This window comes from Adiantum capillus-veneris, chromosome 15, assembly GCF_014529385.1.
Source record: "Adiantum capillus-veneris isolate H3 chromosome 15, ASM1452938v2, whole genome shotgun sequence".
Taxonomy (NCBI): Eukaryota; Viridiplantae; Streptophyta; class Polypodiopsida; order Polypodiales; family Pteridaceae; genus Adiantum; species Adiantum capillus-veneris.
In genome coordinates, this window is record NC_140945.1 from 133,700,766 (window position 1) to 133,725,395 (window position 24,630).

At 40.3% G+C, this 24,630-nt stretch overlaps 1 protein-coding gene and 1 pseudogene across 1 annotated transcript; one reads left to right on the forward strand and one right to left on the reverse strand.

Annotated features, from left to right (window-relative positions):
• The first annotated feature begins 1,205 nt into the window (after positions 1-1,205).
• Positions 1,206-4,721, forward strand: LOC147441518 (uncharacterized; annotated as a pseudogene).
• A 1,002-nt stretch (positions 4,722-5,723) lies between these two features.
• Positions 5,724-8,174, reverse strand: LOC147441519 (uncharacterized). Its single transcript, XM_086483444.1, has 4 exons — positions 8,127-8,174; positions 7,809-8,029; positions 7,628-7,742; positions 5,724-7,539 (listed from the first exon to the last, which is right to left on the reverse strand). The coding sequence occupies exons 1-4, from the start codon at positions 8,172-8,174 to the stop codon at positions 6,976-6,978; spliced, it is 948 nt and encodes a 315-aa protein (XP_086339570.1). The 3' UTR covers positions 5,724-6,975.
• Between the last annotated feature and the right edge of the window lie 16,456 nt (positions 8,175-24,630).

The window sequence follows — 24,630 nt, forward strand, 5'->3', positions numbered from 1 at the left end:
ATTAACGCCTTCACAAGGCAGCTCATCACAATGGCTACTTCCTTCCTTCAATCATTAACGCCTTCACAAGGAAGCTCATCACAATGTACTGGCTACTGTAGATGACGATATTTTCACTCATCAACTCCTCGCAGTGTAGCTGTGTGCTGGGTAGGCGAAGCCATCTTCGATAAACTGCTCGCTAATGTAGCGCTTCAATAATCTTTTAAGTGAAGGAACAGTCACGGCGCCGTGACTGTTCCTTCCTTTTAAAAAGTCTTTAAAATTTTGCGTAAAAGGTTCTCAAGCTGGGCGCCCAATTTTTATTGGAAGTTTGAAAAGATATTGAAAACGTGGGCATTCACTTCTCATGCAACGCTGGTCTGGCGCCTCTTTTGCTTCAGGAATAGCTTCAAGTGAGCTTGAACGCGCAGAAGTAAGAGGTAACTCACTCTCTTCCTCTCTCTCTCTCTGACACACACACACATACCTCATCTGCAGGAACGTCAGCTTGGCGGTGCATGAAAACTAAGAGGTAACAATCTCTCTCTCTCTCTCTCTCTCTCGCTCTCTCTCTCTCTCTCTCTCTCTCTCTCTCTCTCTCTCTCTCTCTCTCACACTCACACACACACACACACACGCACACACATACACGCGTGCACACGCACTCCAAGCACTCTCTCCATAGAAAACTCGTAAAGTATATTGGAGGAGGATTTCTTGGCTTTGCATTGTCACGAGCTGCGACACACTAGAGTGATGTTAATAGTTTTATAGTTCATGCACCATATAGTTGTAATGTGAGGGGTATTGAAGTCTTGTTTTCTCTCTATCGAATGGCAATGTGCGTAATAGAACCATCACCATCTAGAAGAGAATATTTATTTGATTTGTACCGATGCTGTGTGTTTAAAAAGGTGAAATTATTCATATTTTCAAGCTCCATGTTGTTCCAAGTGTTGTTTGCTTATGCTTATTGAAATGTAATAACATGAGTACTGCTTATAGTTTGGTATTAGTGTTTTATTGATCACATTGGTCTTTCTTTGTGTTGCTCCACCACCACAAACATCATACGTAGAGGATTTTGAAATTTAGAATCACCACTAGGTATAATGATTGGGATCAATGGTGTATTAATTTTATTTGATTCATTGTTGTATGGTTCTCATCAGTGACTTTTAATTCATTTGTTTTTTGTGTAGGTCATCCTCATCTAAGTCAACATGGAAGATGAACCATTAGCGAGAGTTTGTAAATGGGATGCTCATCAAGTGTCATGTTTTATTAAAGGCTTTTTGGGTCAAGATCGATATACTCGCAGCATACGCAAGAATAATGTAAATGGTAGAACTCTTTTGTATATGTCTGTTGCTTCATGGGAAGCTCTAGGAGTTGACATAAGTGGACACAGGTTTGCGTTGCATAGCTGGGCTCAAAGAAAAGTTGCAGAGGGAGATCAAGCTCCTTTGCTTAGAGAGAATCAAGTTCCAAATCATCCAAAGATCCTCACCATATGTCAATCATCTGCAATGTCACATAACGAGGAGGAGGAGGAGGAAAATCTTTGTTCAAGTGACACCAACCTTGACTCTATGCCCGAATTCAAGACTCCGACAATTTTTCCAACAACCGAAAAGGAGAAAACCTTTCTTCGAGACAATTTCTCTATGGAACATCGTGCCTATAATCGCAATTTGGAACAAATTCGCAGGTGGGCTGAACAAGGACTTGGTTTATTTCCACTTAAAAAGTTCATGTATGCAGATTTAGCTAAGGACAAGAAAATGAGAGAGGCGGTTGATAAGTTCATCCATCAAAGAAGAAAGACACTATCTCCTTTGAATGATAAGGAAAAGCAAGAAGATGGTGACTACATGACAGAGCGACAAATTTTTCTCAAGCTAAATCAACATAGACGATATATGAGGCTCAAAGCAGGTCCAATCTTTCCAAAGACTGATAAAGCCAACTGTGCGTCAAAGAAAAACCTCCGCCACGAGATGTTGAGGGAAATTATTGAAGGTGACAAATTGGATCCAATAATGGTCGATTTGGATATGGAAGATCCAAACCAAGAAAATGAGAGCAAAGCCTTGCTTACACCAAGCATGCGTGATGTTTCCTATGTTCCAGTAAGTATACTTCAAGAGAAGGTGACTATCATGGGATCATCCAAGATCATATCGGAGGAAAATATCCAGTGTAGATGTGGATTGTTTCTTCAAGGTATGCCACAACAGTTTTGCTTTATTCCATTTCTTGATGCAAACACAAAGCAAGTTGGCATAGGAGTAGTCCTTTCAAAGCTAAGTGGTGGAAATAAGTATGACCTATGGAGGGTTCAAATTGAATCAATCAATCATGATGCCAATGGACTTTATATTCCTGGAAGCCACGTACAAGTATCATCATTGCATGTTGTGAGTATTGATTGAGTCTAAAGTTGTGTCATTCAATATAGTTTTTTGATTGATTCGTAATTCACCTTGGTGTATTTTGAATTTAGGGTCAAGTGATAGAAGTTCCAGTTGTGTATCTAAGTATAAATGAGCACAAATCAATTTCTGAAGAACCGGTATGAATTTTTCCTTATACTTTTGTTGTTTTATTTAGCTTTTATGACAATTTAATTGTTTAGGTACAACCTTGCAAGGATACAAGTCTTTCCTCATCTTTGCAAGAAATATCAAGTACCAAGTCAACTATGGAAGGAAAGAAAGATATTTGTGAAGTTCAATTGGAGGTTGGTCAACTACATAGCATTTATATATGTTCTTAGAAGAATTTCTTATGTATTTATTTTGTTCTCTCAAGAAAAATAACACTCTGAATCGGACCTTCACTTACTTGGAACCAACAAATCTATCTCCTGAATATGATTTAGGGCATTCAAGAATGGTATTTATAAGGTTTTTCATCAGTTTCTTCTTGAACTTATCTCCATGAATACTTGAGTACTATTTCTATGTGGTTTTTTAGGTGAAAAATATTGCAAATGGATCACCCTTACACATGAAATCAAACTCCTCTTTCACAAAAGATGATACATGGTACTCAGAGATGCTTGATCAGGTTTGTATATCCAACATAGAGGCACTAAGATGTTTTTTATTGGTGGTACGATTTGTTTTTAATTAGAAAAATTTATTTGAAGGTGAATGACCAAGGCGTTGAGGTTACAAACAAGCAAGTGGGAGAGGTACTTAAGGTTCTTGGAAATTCAAATTATACATTACCTTATAATATACATTACTTACACAAATTAAGTATACTTTAGCAGATGGATGCTATGGCAAGTAGCTCACCTTTGAGTGCAGGGTTTTGTACTAGTTTGGAAAATACCAGCGATAAAAACAAAAGTGTAAAACTTCTTAAACCTTTTGTGAGCAAACAAAAGCATGCGCTTCTTTCGGTTTGAAAGTTTACTTATTTTTTGTAGTGTACATGGAAAATGTTTGACTTGACCAAGGCCTCTGAAGACCATTCTATATCTATCATACAAGATTTTGTGAGAATACTTTTGATACATTTTGTGATGATTATGGTGATTAGAAATGTTCTAGCTATTTAATGGAAGGTTATGTGTAGGTCACAAAGCATCCCTTAGAGAATGATGAGGAGAGTGACATAGAGCCATTTGAAATGGTACTTTTACTACCCTTTAAGTATTTAGATAGCCATATATTTGTCTCAACTTGAGTATGTCTTTCAGGATGATGATAACCCCATCAACAATACACAATCTAAGAAGCAAAAAGTTGCTTGTTTGAGTAACTTATTGGTGAGAGTCACCAATAGATTGACATTAATACTTGAATGCTATAATTGTGTGGTGGTTCATTTATATTTTTCCCTTGGTCCTTTTGCTAGGGCAAAAACAAAGCAAAGAAGGATGTTCCCTCGAAAAAGAAAGTATGTTTATACCACTTACTCTCTAATAATATATGTATTAAGCTTACATCTTTACATGTTTTGACAGGTTCTTAAAGATGTTTCCAACAAACAACCATGTAGTGCAACTGCGGCAAAGACAAATGGAACTTCAAAGAGGGAGAGGAAGGTCCCTGCACGATACAAAGAGAATTTTTTGACTCAAGTATATTACTATCACTAGTGTACATTTATCTCCTTAAGCTAATCATTAGACTTATGTGACTTATTAATTTTGCAAATTCCAGTTGCTCGAAAGATGAACGTGACTCTTTCTCATCAAGAAATTAAAACATTAACACGTGTATGTATATTCACATATACCATGGGCCTTTTGTTAGTTCTAAATCGAGTATATTTTAGGTTTTTTCTCGCTAAAGCTTTACTTGATATGTGGCTTCTTGCTAATTTTACTAGGTCAACAACATTAAGAAATCAACATATACCATCTTAGGCCTTTTATTAATGTCAAATCGTGTATAGTTTAGGTTTTTCTTGGCTAAATCTTTATTTGATATGTGGTTGCTTGCTGGTTCTAATAGGTCAAAAACATAAAGCAATCAACAAAGGAATCCATTTCTTTGAAGCTTATGGGAGAGGACAATGTAGATCTGATGTACAAACGACTTGACGACTTTTTTAAAGAAATTCAAGAGAAAACTCCTAAGGGATCATTTGACTCCAAGAAATCGCATGAAGGACTCGAGACATTGGATGTTCTGGTGAATTGGGCATTCCAACACAAGAAAGTGAAGTTGGCTAAGGACAAAGGAGAAGACATTGGTCAAGATGATGTCGAACTACTTTAGATTGAACTTCACTAGCAAACTCATATTGGGATGATACTTCCAATCTAGAGATGATACTATCTTTTTTGACTTTTTGTTATTTGAATATGTATCCAATGAGTATGTGACTTGTAGAAGATAATCCACTTTTTGTGAGATCTATCTCAAGAAGATTTTACGATTGTTGAGAATTGTACTACTTCATATTTAATGAAGATGAATATAACTAGTTCGCAATAATATGCACAAAAACATGTCATACGTACCTGCGATAGATGTATTGTGCAATACCATTTGTCTCTTTATCATTTAAACCTCTTTTTGGCTCCATGTGAAAGTCTAAGTAGTGTGTATATGAGGTTAATCAGTTGAGCAAACTCGATGATGTGCATACTTCAATCACGATATCCAAATAATGGATCCTATTCAATATAGTATATCAAGGTACATAGCAACATATTTCCTTTACAAACCAATAGAATTATTCAATGGACTTTTGTCATCGTGGAAAATATTTGTTCGTAGGAGGAATCTATAGCAAATAATTTTCATAGAAAATTTCTCTCTCACCGTGATCAAAAGAATAAATGAAAAAAAAACCAACCCTCTCACCGACATAGTGCCACAATACTCATTGGAAAAGTCAAAATTTTCATTAAAAATAGTGATAGATATGAAAAATTTGTATCATAATTAATGGAAATTATGAGCTAAAAGGTAAATAATCCTCATGGAAGAAAATTGTGTGCAAATAATTTTTGGCATAAAAAATGTAGATGTAAAACATTATAGGGCATTGACAATTTATAGCATGAAATATTCTCGAGTATGAAAAATTTTCATCGTCAAAATAGTCAGTTTATAGAATAAAATGAATTTTTTTCCATAAAAAATATATTCCTACTCAAATAAATGGATGGAATAAAAAATAAATGAAAAAAATTAAGCACTATCAATGCTCATTAGGTGAGATATTTTTAGATACAAACATTATAGATGTCTATTTACATAGATTCAGGTGCAAATATTTTACCTTTAGTCCATTGGTTGAGTTAATGGTAATAAAAATTATGCATAGGAAAATTAATTTTGGTAGAGGAAAAGAAAATCTACACTCGTCGGACTTTTTCTAGTTGACGGTAGAAAAATGGGTAAAAAAAGTGCCCTTTTTCTCAAGTTGAAAAAAAGTTTAAAACTTGTAGTGGTCCTCGTCGACTATAGCAACTGCAACAATACGTTTTTTTTAATATTAATAGATTTTTAAAAAAAACTTCGGACTTAGCCCCCTTGCACACGCCAAGATCACCAATCCAACAAAGCCTTCGTAGTTGGTCCCCGTCGATGCAAATGGGTTACAATCAATCCCGCCCACCACTCAGAGAAAAGCACAACTGCTACAAGTGTCGGAAACCTTCGAACATCATCTACTTGAGCGGGCTTCATGCATCCAGAGAGCCTCCAAATTGCTAAGATAGTGAAAGCATCCAATCATATTACATACCATGGTGCTAGCTGACGATTGCACCCAACCCATACAGTGGAAATTCATCCTCGATCTGGTGATAAATCCTTGGATCCTTAGTACCTTCAAGATTTCCGACCAATTGAGTTGGAAAAACATCTTTGAGCTTTCTAAACTCCACATTTAGCATACATACCCTGGCAAGTAGTGTCTCTTGTAGACATCTCGCTCCAAATCCCATAGCATAAACTTCATCGCACCTGCATCCAACACCCCTTGCCTCGTTCCCAACCTTGTGATACAAGAATATGCTTCAACCATCTGTGATAGCAAAAAAACACTTGCAGTTTTGACTAGCGACTGCTCCAACTCGGTGTACCTAGCTCCTGGCTCCATAAAATATCTGCGCAAGGTCTTTGCCACTTGCCTGCAAACTGCTATGCCTCGACTTCCTACACTTCCATAGATTGACACAGTTTGGCTGTACCATCATTGCCCACCCCCTCATTGAGCATTTATGCTCAACCACAATATTATTTAGGTAAAATAAGTATGTATAGAGAGCATGATAAAAATAGAGATATAGACTGCATAAGAAAATGATAGTGGCTATAGAAATAGGATAGATATAGATAGAAGAGCATCTGCTATTGCATCACCCTCCAAGGTCAGATGGAAAGCTTGAAGCTTCCCCAATCATAGTGTAGGCTCCACCTGGATCAAATACAAAGCAATGGCCTTGGCCATCCACCTCTAAAACATGGATATCCAAATCATCCACTATACTTGTAGGCCAATAAACACGCCATCCTTCTAGCTCTTCATAGCTCGAGGTTCATCACCCTGCATCCATAACCCTTGCTGCCAACTATAAGCATGCTTTTGACCACTTGAACCATTGGTACCACAAGCATCTATCGTGTCACCTGCTAGAGAACCCTCCATAGTGTAGTCTTCTGCAAAAAATCCTTGCCACTGACACAAAAACACCTGTAAAGCAACCTCCCATAACACATGTATCCATACCATCCCATAAAATAGCAAGACCCTGCCATTTGCCTCCGCCTGCTGTATAGCCAAGCAAACCTGATCCCTTTGCAAACCTATATACAAATCTTCTAAACATGGCTCCAAAACCTTCTCTTCATACTCAAGAACATGACTTGCTAGAGCTTCAACGTGTTCAAATACCTCATCACCTGCAAGGTTTCCATCACCTTCCTTGTTGCATGGAGCCTTACCCCCATAGGCTGCACCTGTATCAGCTTCGATAGAGTCATCTGCCGGAGCTAACTCTCTACGGCTACACACAAACTCTGAAACCTCAAAGTACACCTCGACATGCCCCTGAACGCAAGGTTGCCCCACCCCTGCATAAAAAAATCAACTGAACATACCTCCGCTTCTGCAAGTCATCCTCAAAAACCTGCTCTTCAATTAGGTATGATACACCATCAAACCATACCTCTTCCTCCAATAGGGACTCACCATCACAAGACACAAGAGATGGCTGCTTGACGGCCAGATTCATGCAAGGCATCTCCACACCTGCACTATGCGTCTTCTCGACCTTCAAATGGCTGACAGGCAACTCGCATACAGTGTTCTATACTTCATTCACATGAAAGACATCATAGATCTCATACCTGGAAGACCGGGATTCTTTCTCCCACATGCTATCTGTGTCCAAACTGCTGCGAGAGCTTTGAGAACTGCAGAATTCCTCTTTTGATCTTGCCAATTCTTGGACCACTGCTGTCACCCTCGTTGCTCGCTCTGGAACTGGCACCTCTTCTTGAAAAACTTTCACGACCTCGCTCTCTTGAGGAACCAAACTGGGTGGCACTCTGCATATGCCTTGCTGCACCTATTGAGCCCTGGTTGGCACTTCTTCTATCTCTTCTAGCTTGGCATCAGCTTCACGGGCTTTGTTTACATGCATATAAAAAAAAAGGAGCTTTTACCTCTTGATGTTCATTGATCTGCTTGGGCTTCAGTCCACTGGCTACCATGATTGCTGACTAGAGCAAACCTCCCTCCATCTTCTTCTTCATCTTTCGACTCTTTGCTTTGGCAATTCTAACGGCTTCATCATAAGTGCTTGGATCTTCATAATCGACTCTCTCACGAACATAGGGATGCAAGCATGATAGAAACCTTTCGAGCTTCAAATATACCGCATTGGTTGCTTGGGTAGCAGCCACCAAATCCCCCCAATAAGCTTCAAATTTATCAACAAAAGCATCAAAATTGGCACTTACGTCTTGTTGCAAACCTTTGATCTTTGCATCTACCTCCGAAGCCTACACCACTTTTCGATACCTTTGTAAGAATTGTTCTCGAAATCCGAGCCAAGTATGCTTGTGTGCATCTTCTAAGCCATCGAACCAAACTTTTGCTTTACCTCGCAACACCAACGGTAGAGTTTGGAGCTTTGCTTCATCAACTGGCATCCATAGTACTGTCAATATGAACAGCTCAAAATCTGTTTGCATCCTCATCTCCATTGCACACGGACCCAACTCCTGCTTCATCTTGATTCACGAAGACTTTGTTAAGAAGCAATCAATGGGTCCACAGTGGGGGCACCACAAGATGGAAAGGGAAAAATGGTAAAAACACCAGCACATAAACTCGATGCCTCTATATAGCTCAGGGATCTTACAGCACCCCTAACCCCTAGCAAACACACACCATGATACGCAATCTGCAACAAACAGCTATTGTCCAAGCCCAATCCCGACCAACCCAGAGAATACGTACGCGGCTACAAAGCATACGACCATGGTACTCGACTAAGACACTTCAAAGCACCAAATACCATAGAAAGTCAATTAAAACCTTGCAAGATCTTCGACAGGCATAAGTTTTCTCACATATGATTGATATCCGCTTGGCATACAAACTTCCCCTCTCTTGATACACCCATACATCTGGTATATGTCGAAAACACAAGTACATAGCATACATCCACTCAACACAAAGAAAACCAACTTTCAGAACCCACTAGGTATAACCTCATGTAGAAAATTTCAAAGCCCGGCAATCAAACTCTGCATACCGTAACTGATAGTAGCAAGTGGTTTCAGTTTAAGTTCACGAACAACACTTATAAATCCGGCAGTGTTGCTCTTCGCCTTAGCACTAGCTTGAGAATCCAGCTTATGCAGCACCTCACCTCTCCTCTGATGCTCACAACCACACCCCCAAAGCCTCAACTCTCCCTCTTGCACAAGATCCTTCGCTTTCCTGTGGCGTTGCTTACTGGCTGCATCCCCTGTCTTTAGCTTCAACTGGCGGCCCTTGATTTGCGGCCCCTCGCCTTCTCCTTATCATGCAAGTGGTGGCTCCTTCAAGAAGCGCCACACGGCCCTCTTCTCCCACCCCACGCCATCACTGGCTCCTGCAGCCCTGGCGGCCTTCAACCAAGAAGAAAAACGCAGCCCTGCAGCCCTTGCGTGGCCCTCACTGAACAAGGGAGCCCTTCACCTCCTCCTTAACTGCACAAGGCCTCCTCAAGCCCCCTTTGGCCAATAGCAACCTCTCTATTGGTCGCTTTCCCCTCTGCCTGTTGCTCTCGTCCTCGGCCACCCCTGGCCCCTTTTGCAATCCCTCGATTCCATGGCTCTTGTCGGCCTCTCCCCGCTCTTGCATGCGCCACCAAGTGGCCTTCTCTTCCAGTGCATGGCGCCAACAGCTGTCTTGCTTTCCCTCTGCAGTCCACGTCGACTATAGCAACTGCAACAATACGTTTTTTTTTATACCGGCGATGCAAATGGGTGACAATCAATCCCGCCCACCACTCAGAGAAAAGCACAACTGCTACAAGTGTCGGAAACCTTCGAATATCATCGACTTGAGCGGGCTTCATGCATCCAAAGAGCCTCCAAATTGCTAAGATAGTGAAAGCATCCAATCATATTACATACCATGGTGCTAGCTGACGATTGCACCCAACCTATACGGTGGAAATTCATCCTCGATCTGGTGATAAATCCTTGGATCCTTAGTACCTTCAAGATTTCCGACCAATTGAGTTGGAAAAACATCTTTGAGCTTTCTAAACTCCACATTTAGCATACATACCCTGGCAAGTAGTGTCTCTTGTAGACATCTCGCTCCAAATCCCATAGCATAAACTTCATGGCACCTGCATCCAGCACCCCTTGCCTCGCTCCCAACCTTGTGATATAAGCATATGCTCTAGCCATCTGTGATATCAAAAAAACACTTGCAGTTTTGACTAGCGACTGCTCCAACTCGGTGTACCTGGCTCTTGGCTCCATCAAATATCTGCTCAAGGTCTTTGCCACTTGCCTGCAAACTGCTATGCCTTGACTTCCTGCACTTCCATAGATCAACACAGTTTGGTTGTAGCAACGATGCACAGGGACCTCATCAAGGGAGGGAAAAAAAAACCCTTGGGGCACCACCTAGCTGAAAGTGCGTCAAGGATGCAAAGTGAGAATCAACACATATTACATATGCACAAAGGCATTGTTATACGCACTCATGTTGCAACCTCATCAGGCTAACTTCTAACACCCAAGTGAGAATGCCCACATAAAAGAGATCCAAGTGGAAGGATGATGGTATGAGGAAATCACTCTTGTGTTGTGAGAGTCTTGAAGGGTGCCTATTGAAAACCTCTCTTGACCAACTCTATCAAATGGTTGCAATGGCAAGGGCAATTGTGTGCATATGAGGAGAGAGAGAGAGAGAGAGAGAGAGAGAGAGAGAGAGAGAGAGAGAGAGAATAAGAGAGAGAGGAGAATAAGAAGAGAAGGTAATAGAAATGTGCTGGAGAGCAGCGAGAATGAAGGGAAGAAGGATCAATGACAATATAATGCAGTGCTTCACTATAGTCTCAAGCCTCCATAATCTGCGACATACTCACAAACAAAGAGTCTAAACATTATGAAATCTTCAATGTGGAGTGGAATAAGGGTAAGCATCACAACTCCATCAAAGGGAAGGTTGCAAGTAGCAAAGCCCACACACAAATCTAACTTGCTAATGACAAGATATACATAAAACTCCACCTCCCAATACATTAGTGGTATCCTAGTGTTGCACTCAAGTACATAGTGAAGGGTTTGGACTCCACCCCATAATGGCTCTCATGCATCTAGGTTATAGGTACATAAATTATATTGCATGAAAATTTACAATTTTCCTCTCCCTCTTTTCTCAAATTTGAAAAACGTTGAATTTCCCTCCACCTAGGTGCTATTGGTGGTACCACCTAAACATGCTTTCACCCTAGGGTAAGAAGGGACCCTCTACCCGCTAAGAAACATTGACTAATGACTAAGTCTTTATCTTTACTACCTCATAGTCGAGAACAACTATGATTTCAAGAGAGAGGAAATGTCATAAAATCTAATATCTAACCAACCCAAATGATTTTCTCATATTAAACTGATCATTTAATGTGGGAGAATAAACAAGAACAAGGGTTAGAATGTAGACATGTGCTTATGGATCTTTCTCAATGCGGGGTCAAGGTTAAAGGGTCCAAATGAGAGATGATCTGTCAAAGAGCAAGGTTAGCTAATGGAGCTGAAAGACCTTAGGTTTAGCTTCATTAAAGACCTCAAATAGTTATTGTTAAAAGTCCTTTGACCTTAAGCAAGCTAGAGCTATTCTGGAGGTGGGAACCCGACCCAAGCTTGAGGTGCTTGGCGTGCTTCCTGACTAAGGTTCTTGAGGTGATTGTCGTGCTTGCTGACTAAGGTGCTTGAGGTACTTGTGGTGCTTGTTGACTAAGGTGCTTACGATGCTTAATGAATAAGGTGCTAAGGTGCTTCATGACTAAGGTTCGTGAGGGGTTAAGGTGTTCAAAGAGTCAAAGCATATCCCTACTCGTGAGGGGGGGGATCCATCTTTGTAGGAGGTAGAGAGAGAACATACACACCCTCACACAAGGCAAGATTGGTACAAAGAAAGCAAATAGGACACTTGTGAATCTCCTCTTCATGTTACCCTCTTGGTTTGCCTAAAGCCTATTGGTTGGCCTGCCAAGGGGTCCAATGATAATTTTGTTAATTTAATTAATTGTTTTTTCATTTATCAAGTTCTCTCTCTCAAAGGGGAAAGGGAGACACTTGTGCCAAGGCTACCCTTGTTGCTTGATATGCACAAAGCATGTGATTGGCCAAGATTGAGGAGGTCCAATGAAATGCAAGCTAGTGCTAGAAGAGGGGGTCGACCAAGGCAATGAGGGGGCTGGCTTGGGGGTATTACCCCCCCCCCCCCACACACACACACACACACATGTGCACACACACACACACACATTGTGTGAGGTGCAAAGTGCAAGAGCTGATCCATCTCCTTCTCCATGCTTGTAGAGAAGTGGAGAGCCTACACCAACACTCTTGGCTATGGAATTCAAATCCAACCAAGAGCCATGCTCCAATGCTTAAGCTTTCCATCTTCTCCATCTTCATTAGTATTCTATTATGTATGCTAAGACAGGAGAGTGATGATAAGTGAGGAATTAAATCTTTCTCGTATGTTACTTATTCTTCCTCTTCCCTACTCTCATTCCCCGCTAGCTCTCTCCATCTTTGAAGGTGCTTGAGGCCTTGGGACTGAGGCCGGGGATGGTTAATGCTTTCTAAAAAGTCTATGTTATGCTTGTGATGCATGAAGCTTTCCATCTTCATTGCATCACCTAGGTCACAAGGAACACAAAGATTGTATTGTACCAAGTCTCTCTTGATGGGAGAATCTACAATACAAAACTCTACTGGAGGGAGGACCGTCTCCACATAAATCCTGCTCTCAACTGTTGTCATGTTCATTAAACCCTCTCTCTTCTTGCAAAAGTATTGTTCATGCCAAGTTAGTTAAGTACTATGGTTATGATGCTATAGCTAATTAAGTTCACCCTCTATGTTCTCAAAGAAGTTTCACAAAAATGCTCACTCTAATTCTCTTAATTCCGCTATTCTTAAAGTTTATAGGCCATTTCCATTACAGTACCTACTGAGAATATCTTAATAGGTTCGATGTGCTTCCCATCCTAAGGACCCTCATCCACTCTAGAGATGCAATGCACTTGATAAAAATGGCTAAAATCAATGAACCTTGTGACCATTGATGCAACTGCTTGTGAATTCTAATAATCACATGCTCATCTTGGTCTAAATCACCTTCAATTCCCCAAAATGTCCCAACAAGCTCAAGGATGTTTGATTTGTGTGATGAAGTGGCTAGAGAAGGTTTGAAATTATTTTAAGGAAAACGCAAGGCACAATTAGAAAAGACCCAGCAAAAGTTTCTTTTGTAAGTTTTAAGGTGAAAAACTCTGATGTAAAGGGAATGAAATAATGTTTCTCTTTTGTGTGGTAGAACCAGCAAGCCCGAATTGGGAATAGACTAGCAAGGAAGCAGAGACACCCAAAATTTGAGTGTTGTCTTTTATCCTGTTACAAAAAATTGATATTTTGTAACCTCTTTAATCTTTGGCATTTAGGAAAAAATCAACAAAACAAGTCTGTTTGAAGTAAATGGGTTGTGATTGCATGTTCGACGGCAACTAGGATAATTGCCAACAATTTGCTAGTCAACATCGAAGCTAATATTTTGATAGATAGGTAATCTCTTTTCTTTTCAAAGAATTCTATTTTCTATAGATACTTATATAGAGATTTTCTAATCAACTTCTAGGTCACGAAGACATCACTATGACAAATGGTTCATTCAAGTTTGTGTGCAAATTTTGTTTTGATTTTGGAATTGAAAGAATCGAGTAGCATTGTAGATCATGAAGACATCACTATGAGAAATGGTTCATTCAAGTTTGTGTGCAAATTTTGTTTTGATTTTGAAATTGAAAGAATCGAAATGCTACTCGATCAACTTTTTTAATTTGGGTGCTATCTTTCAAATATTTACATTTTCAAGAAAAATACAAGTTCACATACTTCATCTTGTCACAATGGGTAAAAATGGGTGAGTGAAGTGTTCAAAATTATATTTGGCAATCATACAATTAAAAACATAATGACTAGGCATACCGAGATAGGATCAAGAATATCTTAATAGGTCCAAAGAACCTTGTCAAGTTGAGTGCACTATTTATGAATTCTAATTATCACATGCTCACCTTGTTCTAAACCATCTAAAATTCCCAAAATATCTCAACAAGCTTAAGGATGTTTGATTTGTTTGATCATAGACTGGTTAGAGAAGGAGATTCAAAATTATTTTGATAAAGCAAAAGCAAAGGTTCCACAATTAGGAAAGATCCAACAAACGATTTCTTTTGTAATTAGTTCTAAGATTGAAACTAATGATGTAAAAGGAATGAAATAATGCTCCTCTTTTGTGTGGTAGAACTAGCAAGGACGCATTGGGAATAGACTAACAAGGAAGCAAAGGCACCCAAAACTCTTGAATGTTATCTTATATCCTGTTATAATATAAGATATTTTGCAATCTCTGCAATCTTTTAAATATAGGCACAAATCATCGAGATGGGCTCATGAATAGTGGGAATTTGAAAGAGATCTAACCTTGAAGTAAATGGGTTGTGATTGCACGTTTGCTAGCAACTAGGATAGCCACCAAGAATATACTAGAGCCAACATTGAAGCTAACCTATTGGTGCATAGTCATTCTCTTTTATTATAAGAGCATGTTATTTTCTATAAACAAATATAAAATATTTTTTTAGTAGATTTAGTGATCATGAAGACATCACTATGAGAAATGGTTCATTCAACTTTGTGTGAAAATTTTGTATTGATTTCAAAATGACATTGTATGTACTAAGGAGTATGGGTAGTGGATGCGAGAAAGTCATGAAAAGACCTATATACACATTCAAATGGCATTGTGTGTGCTAAGGAGTATGGGCGGACTCATATACACGTTCAAAGATGTTTGATTTGTGTGAAGTGGTTAGAGAAGGAGATCCAAAATTATTTTATGAAATAAGCAATCCACAATTACAAAAGACCCAACAGAAGATTTCTTTTGTAAGTTCTAAAGTGAATATTTTTTATGTAAAGGGAATTAGACAATGCTTCTCTTTTGTGTGGTAGAACTAGCAAGGCCTCATTGGCAATAGACTAGCAAGGGAGAAGAGCAAAGTCAACTCGAACTCTTGAATGTTATCTTTTATCCTATTAATTATAAAGTAAGATATCTTGCAACCTCTGTAATCTTTTGAATCTAGCCAGAAATCAATGACACAAGCCTATGATTAGTATTAATTTGAAAGAGATCTAAACTTAAAGTAAATGGATTGTGATTTCATTTTTGGTAGCAACTGGATAGCCACCCTCAGTATGCTAGAACCAACATTGAAGCTAATCTACTACTACAAAGTCAATCGATTTCTGACCATGAAGATATCACTATGAGAAATGGTTCATTCAAGTTTGTGTGAAAATTCTATTTTGATTTTTAAATGGTTAAAATCAAAGAACCTTGTCAGGTTGGATGCAACTACTCATGAATTCTCTTGCTCACATGATCTTTGCTATGGAATTCATGTAAAACTCACCATGTATTTTGTCAGACCTTAATAATACAACCACATAGCAGAGGTAGTTTTTGACGTTGAAAACATTTCAAGGTTATGAGTGGAAGCCAAGCAAAGCAAGTAGTTTGAATAATGTCACATTCACGAATAGGATTTGCGGGTATTGCATGTGTTGAGAAATATGGATGGACTCATATGCACGTGTTAAAAAGTAAATGGACGAACTATATTGAACCTCTCCATTGTGAAGATACATGTTATGGATCTACATGGAAAAAAGGTAGCTTCCAAAAGACGGAGCGCATGATGCTCCAGAAAGATCATGTGACAAGGAGTGGATGCTTTAGTCTAGCATGGCTTGTTGATGACAGGTCCACACAATTGTGCATTCCCAGGAAGGTAACTATTAATGGGAACATAAAAACATCGGTAAGAACAGAGATCTTGTTTCCTCAATGGAAAGAGAGAGAGAGAGAGAGTGAGAGAGAGAGGTGATACCTGTTACTAGAAAATTGCCTGCACGCATCAAACGACACGTCAACTTGATAGGAGAGTGTGTGTGATGATTGACTCATGCACTGCAACCTTGACTTTTGAATGCAGCTATGGGGGGGAAGTTGATCTCCTCAGCTTAGCTTAAGGAGGCCCTTTAATTATTACCAGTGAGGCTAGATGTTAAGCGACAGGATGGGTGTTGCCAACAAGGTAGTTGTTGGAAGGGTGGCTGCAATATAGTGAGAAACGAACAACAATATCAGCTCTCTCTCTCTCTCTCTCTCTCTCTCTCTCTCTCTCTCTCTCTCTCTCTCTCTCTCTCTCTCTCTCTCTCTCTCTCTCTCTCTCTCTCTCTCTCTCTCTCTCTCTCTCTCCAAGAAATCAACCCTAAAGAAAGATCCAATTACTTACAGCTATTCCAAGGAATGGAGCTCAGCCAAGCGGGACGAGATGGTTCCGAAGAGACCATAGTCATAAAGATATCTGCGGCAAGGAGAACGTCGTGCAACGGGTGAGACCGAAAGGTACCATATATATTGCCAATCAAAATCTTATACACAGGTGACAGAACATGTATACGTACATGAGCCTCACTTTGTTGTCAGCATTGCAGAAGACGCTCACCCAGGCGCAGGGGTCGATGTCGGTGGGATCCCAGGTGTGGAGGGCGCCCTGCGGGTCTTGCAGGCCACTTTTGAACGCGATGAGAGCCTTAACTGCAGGCGCGGATGAATTAGAGAGATGAGCACCTGCATCAAGGTATAATTAGGCCATGCATGAAGGTATAATTACTTTCGGGTAGCTGAAACTGCGCAAAAACGCCAGGAATGGAGCGGCCGTTCAACAAGAGTACCTGCACCAGAATGAGGCAGACTGCATTAAGGAGCTGCTGCCGAGCAACGACAATATTAAAGCGGGTCGTCATATTCACCTGTAGGCTGTGAAGTTGAGGAGAAGGGAACAAAGAAATGGTCTCTTTTTGTATGCATGATGGCGCAGGTGGGGGGCTTGTCCCCGTTTTGAGAAAACGAATGTACCCACTTTATGATTGTGATGCCTCCGAATGAGGGCTGAAGCGGCCTCATATTTTTGTCATTTTGCCTTTTCTTGAGGTCCAAACATACAAAATCATTTCTCCAAACATACAAAATTCCTTTCCTTGATTTTGTCAAGAGGAAATTTAGAAAATTAGGTTACTTTTTTAGGTGTTTGCACTGTTTTTCTCTATTTCGGGCCGAATTTCTCCTTTTCCCCTTGCCCCCAAATGACATTTTTGAAATAAAAAACGGCACGATATTAAGTTGAGACACATATTTCCTGAACATTGCCTCGCGCCCTCATATTCAATAGGCCTCGCGACCTCAGATTTTTGCCATTTTCCCTTTTTTTGAGGTCCCTTCAAATTACTTCCCTTTCACCAACTTCGACAATCAAAGTCATAGGCTCCTTCTATTGTCATCATCACCTCCTACTTGCCTAATCAACCCATGCCGGCCATCCCTTACTCTGCATGACTCTTGGCATTGTGGTAAACTTGTGAGAGTCTCGTCAACATGGTTGTAGGTCTTTCATTGGATGCAGCTATAGGCCACTGCTTCTCCATAATGATTAGATCAGATATGCACCTACTACCTCGATGGAAATCTCGTGTTGGGAAAGGAACACATCCATGACATAGATATACATCAAACAAACTACTATCAATGAGATAATAAACTGTGTGGCATTTGATTTCTTGCGAGGGGAGACGATATTGTCCTCACAGCAAGGTGATCAATGTACGAAGATATCAATGTCAAGTACACACCACAACAATTTTGGACACCATTGAGATGGTAACAAGCTTGTTGGTGCTTGTTATTAAAGCTCAATGCTATAAGCGAGCCTTCAATGGTACTTTTATTATGTAGTCTGGGTGAGGTTTTGGACTTAATGAGTAGGCTAGATGACAAACTTAAGTTAGGGTCTTAGTACCTAGATGAACAAAGGGGAAAAAATGCCTTTGGCATATTCATATGTATTGGCTCATAGGAGGAGATGTGAGAAGAGTACACATATCATAATGATGAACTATAATTGAAGCAGGATGATGATAGTTTGGGCAACTACTTTCACGTGAAGTTGGATGTTAGTGGTCGCCACCATCATTGTTGATACGATAATATATAGGTGGAACACAAAAGGGGTCTAATGCATGTGTCAAACATATGAACATCATATATGCATGAAAATGCATCATGAACCATAAAGTTGGTGCAAGAAGATCAAGAAAATGGATTTTTAGGACTTAGTATACAATGGAAACATAAAATTGTAGCTTCACAAACTACCAAGAATTCTAAAGGGTTTTTCATATGGAGCTTTCTTCACTCAATTCGTAGAGAACATATTCCTGGGTGCCAGGCTCTATACAGATCAATTGATTTATAAAATTATAGAACTCAATTCTTATGCTCACATATTCCATCATGATTCATACATCTGATTAGCTCAATCATTTAGCTTCAGCACATGCCTCGTATCTTCAACCCTTAATGCAAAGTTTACTATGACTTGAAGATTTGGACAATCACTTTTCTCATTTTGTAGCTTAGATGCTTGCCAAATTAGAATGCTATTCTCTTTGTTTTTCTATCACGACGTCAACAAAATTTTCTTTGAGAGAGCTCTTACCATGTAACAAAGATAAAATAAACTTGACACTATCAATGGAGGTGGGAAAGGAAGGTTAGCTAGCACTAAGCTCCATCTTAATTTTTGACCTTGCTTAGGGAGAGATATTTCAAGTTGGCAATTACTTGAGCCTTGCCTTTGTTTTAAATTTCCTCCTTGACATCCAAGGTTGTGCTGGTTGCAACTTTCACATACACTATGAAAATCTCCAAGTGTTTACCGCGTTTTGTAGAGAGAAGGTGTAAATTCAATGAGAGAAATAAAAGAGAGGAGGGCGGGGGGTTTTTTTTGTGTTTAAAGTATTACCGTGATTGTATCCACTGTTATTATCGCTATTATTACCGCTGTTATTACCGCATTCATTACCATCGTTATATCCGCTGCCCAAATTTAGCGCCTAAACTTTCAAATTCTAGATTAACTCCCCCCCCCCCCCCCCCCCCTTCAAATTTTGGTGTTTTCCTCCTCTCAATAAAAGTTAAAGAGTATTGTATATAATTTTCAAATATAAAAAAGAAGAGAAAGAAACAGAGAGAGAGAGAGAGAGAGAGAGAGAGAGAGAGAGAGAGAGAGAGAGAGAGAGAGAAGGAGGAAGATGGGGGAGAAGGAGGCGGGGGATATAAGACCCGGTCCAGACAGTACTGCGGAAATGCTTCCCACAGGGGCGTCTAAGTTGCGTGGCAAAAGCCTATTTGTTGCAGTAGATATCACCTTCCTCTGGGCCTGCCATTTTTCTTCCGGCACCCCCACCCCCCCCCCCCTGGAAGATCTGCTGGCCTCTCTCCACCTTTCTCTGTTTTTCGCTCTTCTTCCTCCAACACCGTTTAGATGAGGCGGCGATAGACCTGCAGAAAGCCTTTCTTCCTCCAGCCTTCTGAACCCAGCCTAAGATTACCCTTGTTTACAACTAAAATAATCATTGTCGATAGTATAATTGTCGAGAGGTGAATGGATTACACGATAAAAGAACTTCATAACTGCAAAATGTTTATGAATCATCTTCCAAAATATCTCTACATGAAGCATCATCCAATTCTAAGCCCATGGCTTCTAAATCAATAAAGAGAGAAACAGAATTGTCGTTTGTGGATGCATTGCCAGCTTCATCATCCTCGAGTTCGTCATCCTCCATCTCATCATTATGACAATCGTCCTCGCTAAGACTTGCTGCCGCCAGACTTGATTCATCGTCCTCCCTCTCCTCTGTTTCCACCTCATCAAAAGTCGGAGGTGGAAGAGGGTCGAAAATAGTATCCACTTCATTAGTGGAAAAAATGGTTATCCCCAGAGGTGTTACGGGAATTACGAACCAAAGTTTTGGTTGGTGGATTTTTGGGATATAAATGACCTACAAAATAGAAGCTCAAAGTGAGTAACATTGGTATAACTAATGCTACAACAAGTAAATAAGAATATAAAAATACATATCACTCACCTGCTCACAATTGCACGGTAAAACTAAATTGTCATACCTCCTTGTGTGATGCACACTAGAGTCCACCATGTAGAGGCCATTCTCATGTCGTCTAGATGTCATGGATGCTTGAGAGTCAGTCGTCGCTGCCTGCATCATCGCCTATGTCATCGCCTACATCATCGCTAGAAGGCTCTAGAAGAATCTAGAAGGATCTAGAAGATTCTAGAAGTTTCTAGAAACATGGAGAAGATTCCAAAAGAATCTAGAAGTTTCTCTTACTGAAACCAAACTTAGAAATCTTCACCAAGGATCAAGACCTGCATCCATCTATGAATCCGACTTTCAACAGCTCACTTGTGATCTGACTTGGCATGAGAAATATTTCATTAGCCAATTTCGGTGGGGATTAAAGGATGACGTAAAAGATCTTTTATTGACTATGCCAAAGGTTCACACACTAAGCGAGTTCATCTCTCAAGCAATAGAATGTGATAATCGACTATTTGAGAGGAGACAAGAGAGGCGTCTTGGGGCACCATTGCGACCCCAAACAAAAGTGACACATAATGGCTACACACCTCAACAGGGCCATGAATCAAGCATTGAGCCCATGAAAATTGATTCAGCATGGTTTCAACCTCTCTCAACCCAGGAGAAGCAAAGGCGACGTATTAATGGCTTATGTATGTATTGTGGAGAGCAGGGGGGCCATGGTTCAACAGTGTCCAAGGAAGAGAAGGATGAAGGTTCATGGTGCAATGGCCTCAACGTGTTCAGAAAACATGGACATCCAACCCCAATAGAGACCGGCTGGTTGGACAAAAGACAAGCAAAAAAAGGTCTCTTTCTTCCCGCTCATTCCACTTCAAGTTTTATGCTACCAGTCAAGATCCATATGCCGGATAGGCACATAGATTGTGAAGCATTACTAGATTCAGGCGCAACGGCGTGCTTCATGGACAAAGAATTTGCAAAAGAACAAGGCATACCACTTGTGAAGAAGTCTAATCCAACAACTGTAGAAGTTATTGATGGTCGTCCCCTCGCTTCAGGGGATGTTAGGTATGAAACTCGCCCCATAGAAGTTACATTGCAGGAGCATGTTTCAAGAATAGCGTTCAATATTATACAAAGCCCAAGCAGTCCAATTGTTATTGGGCTACCGTGTCTTGAATTACATAATCCTGACATCGATTGGAGGGTTCAGAGAATTGAACCACGAAAAGTCCAAAAGAATAGGCCTATATATCTTGGAGCCAAGGTCTTCATGCGTGCAACCAGAAAGTATCCAACTTTCCTGATATTTGCAACACCAACTGGCACGTCAACAACAAAAATCATGGAGGCATTGCCACATCAATATCAAGATTACAATGATGTTTTTTAGAAGAAGAATGCAGACCTCTTACCGGAGCATCGACCCTATGATTGTCCTACAGAGCTTCAGGAGGAAACCCAACCCCCTTTTGGCCCAATATACAAGCTATCTCAAGATGAATTGGTAGAATTACAAAAAAATATTGATGAGAATCTTGCTAAGGGGCTCATACGACATTCAAAGTCCCCTGCAAGAGCTCCAATACTCTTTGTAAAAAAGAAAGACGGAACTCTCTGGATGTGCGTGGATTATAGGGGCCTAGACAAGATCACCGTAAAGAATCACTATCCCCTTCCCTTGATCCCAAAGCTTCTTGAACGCCTTGGCAAAGCAAGAATATTTACAAAAATAGATCTTCCTGGTGCTTACAACCTAGTCAAAATCAAAGAAGGTGATGAATGAAAAACAGCCTTTCGAACAAGGTATGGCCACTTTGAATATACCGTCATGCCATTTGGTCTCACAAATGCCCCAACTGTTTTTCAACATTTAATAAACAATATCTTTCAGGAGTATTTGGATTATTTTGTGGTAATATATTTGGATGATATCTTGATATTTTCCAAGGATCAAGAAGAGCATGAGCACCATGTACGATTAGTGCTTGAAAAGCTTCGTGCATCAGGGTTATATGCAAAGTTGGAGAAGTGCTCTTTTCATCAATCTAAGGTGGAATTTCTTGGTTATGTAATTTCTGAAAAGGGAATCTCCATGGATCCAAAGAAGGTTCAAACCGTCCTTGATTGGGATACACCCACCTCGGTAAGAGATGTTCAATGTTTCCTTGGATTTGCAAAGTTTTATCGTATCTTTATACAGGGGTACTCGAAGGTGGTTACAGCACTCACAAGGTAGACAGGCCATAATAAGTTTTTCTAGGACTCAGAGGCTGTGAAAGCATTTCAGACTCTCAAGCAAGCTTTCACGACCGCACCCATTCTAATTCATGCAGATCCTACAAAGCCTTTCATCCTAGAAACAGACGCTTCAGATTTTGCCCTTGGCACTATTCTATCCCAAGTAGGAGAGGATGGTCGAGTACATCCAGTGGCTTTTCATTCCCGCAAGTTCTCAGCTGCAAACATCAATTATGGAATCCATGACAAAGACCTCTTAGCATTCATCAACTCCTTTGAGGCTTGGCATCATCTACTTGAAGGAGCTCCTCATAAGATCACTGTCTATACAAATCACAAGAATTTGGAATACTTCATGAAATCCCGTGTCTTGAATCATCGCCAAGCCAGGTGGAGTGGTATCCTATCAAGGTTTGATTTTCTTATCTCTTATAGACCTCACCGTCAACAAGCTAAGCCAGATGCCTTATCAAGAAGATCCTACCTTGCACCTAGAGAAGGTGACGCAGCATTTGATCAACAAGAGTCAGTGATTTTGAAACCTGAGCAGCTTAAGCTAAACGCCACCATGAGCCAAGCTCCTGACGATTCTAGTTTTCTTTCTAAGGTGAAGACGCAGATTGCCAAAGACCCACTTGCTCAGAATATTAGACAACAACTACAAGGACAAGAGTTTAATGAGGACTTTCAAGAAATTGATGGACTAATTTACTATAAGGGTCTTCTCTATATTCTGCCAGGACCAACACGCTTGGAGATACTTCAGCAACGGCATGATCTTCCATCAGCAGGGCATTTTGGGGTTAATAAGGCAATTGAGCTTCTCTCCCGTGACTTTTGGTGGCCTCAAATGTGGAAGCTTGTCAAGTAGGATGTAGAAACTTGTGACACTTGCAATAGATCAAAGGCCCCTCATCATCGTCCTCATGGGCTACTCCATCCCTTGCCCATTCCAACCAAACCATGGTCATCCATCTCCATGGATTTTATTGTAGAGCTACCCTTGTCACAAGGATTTGACTCCATTCTAGTAGTCATGGATCGGTTTACAAAAATGGCACACTTCATTCCAACCACTAAAACCATCACCATCGAAGGTACGACCAAACTCTTTCTATAGCATATCTATGGTTATCACGGATTAGCGGATGACATAGTTTCTGATCGAGGCCCACAATTCATCTCTAGCTATTGGAAAAGATTATTCAAGCTACGTGGAGTACAAATCAACCTCTCCTCAACCAATCACCCACAAAGTGATGGACAAAAAGAGAGATTAAATCAAGTTTTGGAACAGTATTTCCGTTGTACTATCAATTACCACCAGGATAATTGGGTCGAGCTCCTACTGCTAGCAAAATTCTCCTATAATAACAGTTTTCATGCCTCCACCAGTCACACTCTATTCTTTGCTAATTATGATCAACATCCCAAACATGCCTCCACCAATCACACTCTATTCTTTGCTAATTACGATCAACATCCCAAACATGACATCCACAGACACTATCAAGTCAAGAATCCAACTGTTATTCATCTTATACAACAATTATCTACAATTCACAAAGAACTTATGATTCATATCAAAGAAGCTCAATCCAAGTATAAGGAAAGTGCAGATCTCCATCGCATACAGCATCGAGAATACAAGAAGGGGATAAAGTGTGGCTCCTTCGATGTGATCTGCATTCATTGTGTCCCTGTCAAAAGCTTGATTTTCGAAGGCTTGGCCCATTTAAAATTATCCACCGTCAAACTAATCCAGTCACCTATCGACTCCGATTGCCCTCATCCATGAGAATCCATTCATTGCGTCCCTGTCAAAAGCTTGATTTTCGAAGGCTTGGCCCATTTAAAATTATCCACCGTCAAACTAATCCAGTCACCTATCGACTCCGATTGCCCTCATCCATGAGAATCCATTCGGTCTTTCATGTCTCATTTCTAGAACCTTGTCACACATCTAAGATCCTAGGAAGATCCCTACAACCACCTCCACCGGTTGAGATTCAAGGACATGACAAATATGAGGTCGATAAAGTCCTAGATTCTCAAGTTTTGTCTGGCAGGTTATAGTACTTGGTGCATTGGAAAGGCTATGATGTTAGTGAACGATCCTGGGAACCAACACACAATCTACAGCATGCAT

Coding starts and splice junctions, on each gene's coding strand:
- LOC147441519 (XM_086483444.1), bottom strand. CDS start 8,174: ATGGTAGCCAGTGGACTGAAGCCCAAGCAGATCAATGAACATCAAGAG. Junction 7,743..7,808: donor AAAGAATCCCGGTCTTCCAG/GTATGAGATCTA, acceptor GTTGCCTGTCAG/CCATTTGAAGGTCGAGAAGA. Junction 7,540..7,627: donor AGTCCCTATTGGAGGAAGAG/GTATGGTTTGAT, acceptor AGTTGATTTTTT/TATGCAGGGGTGGGGCAACC.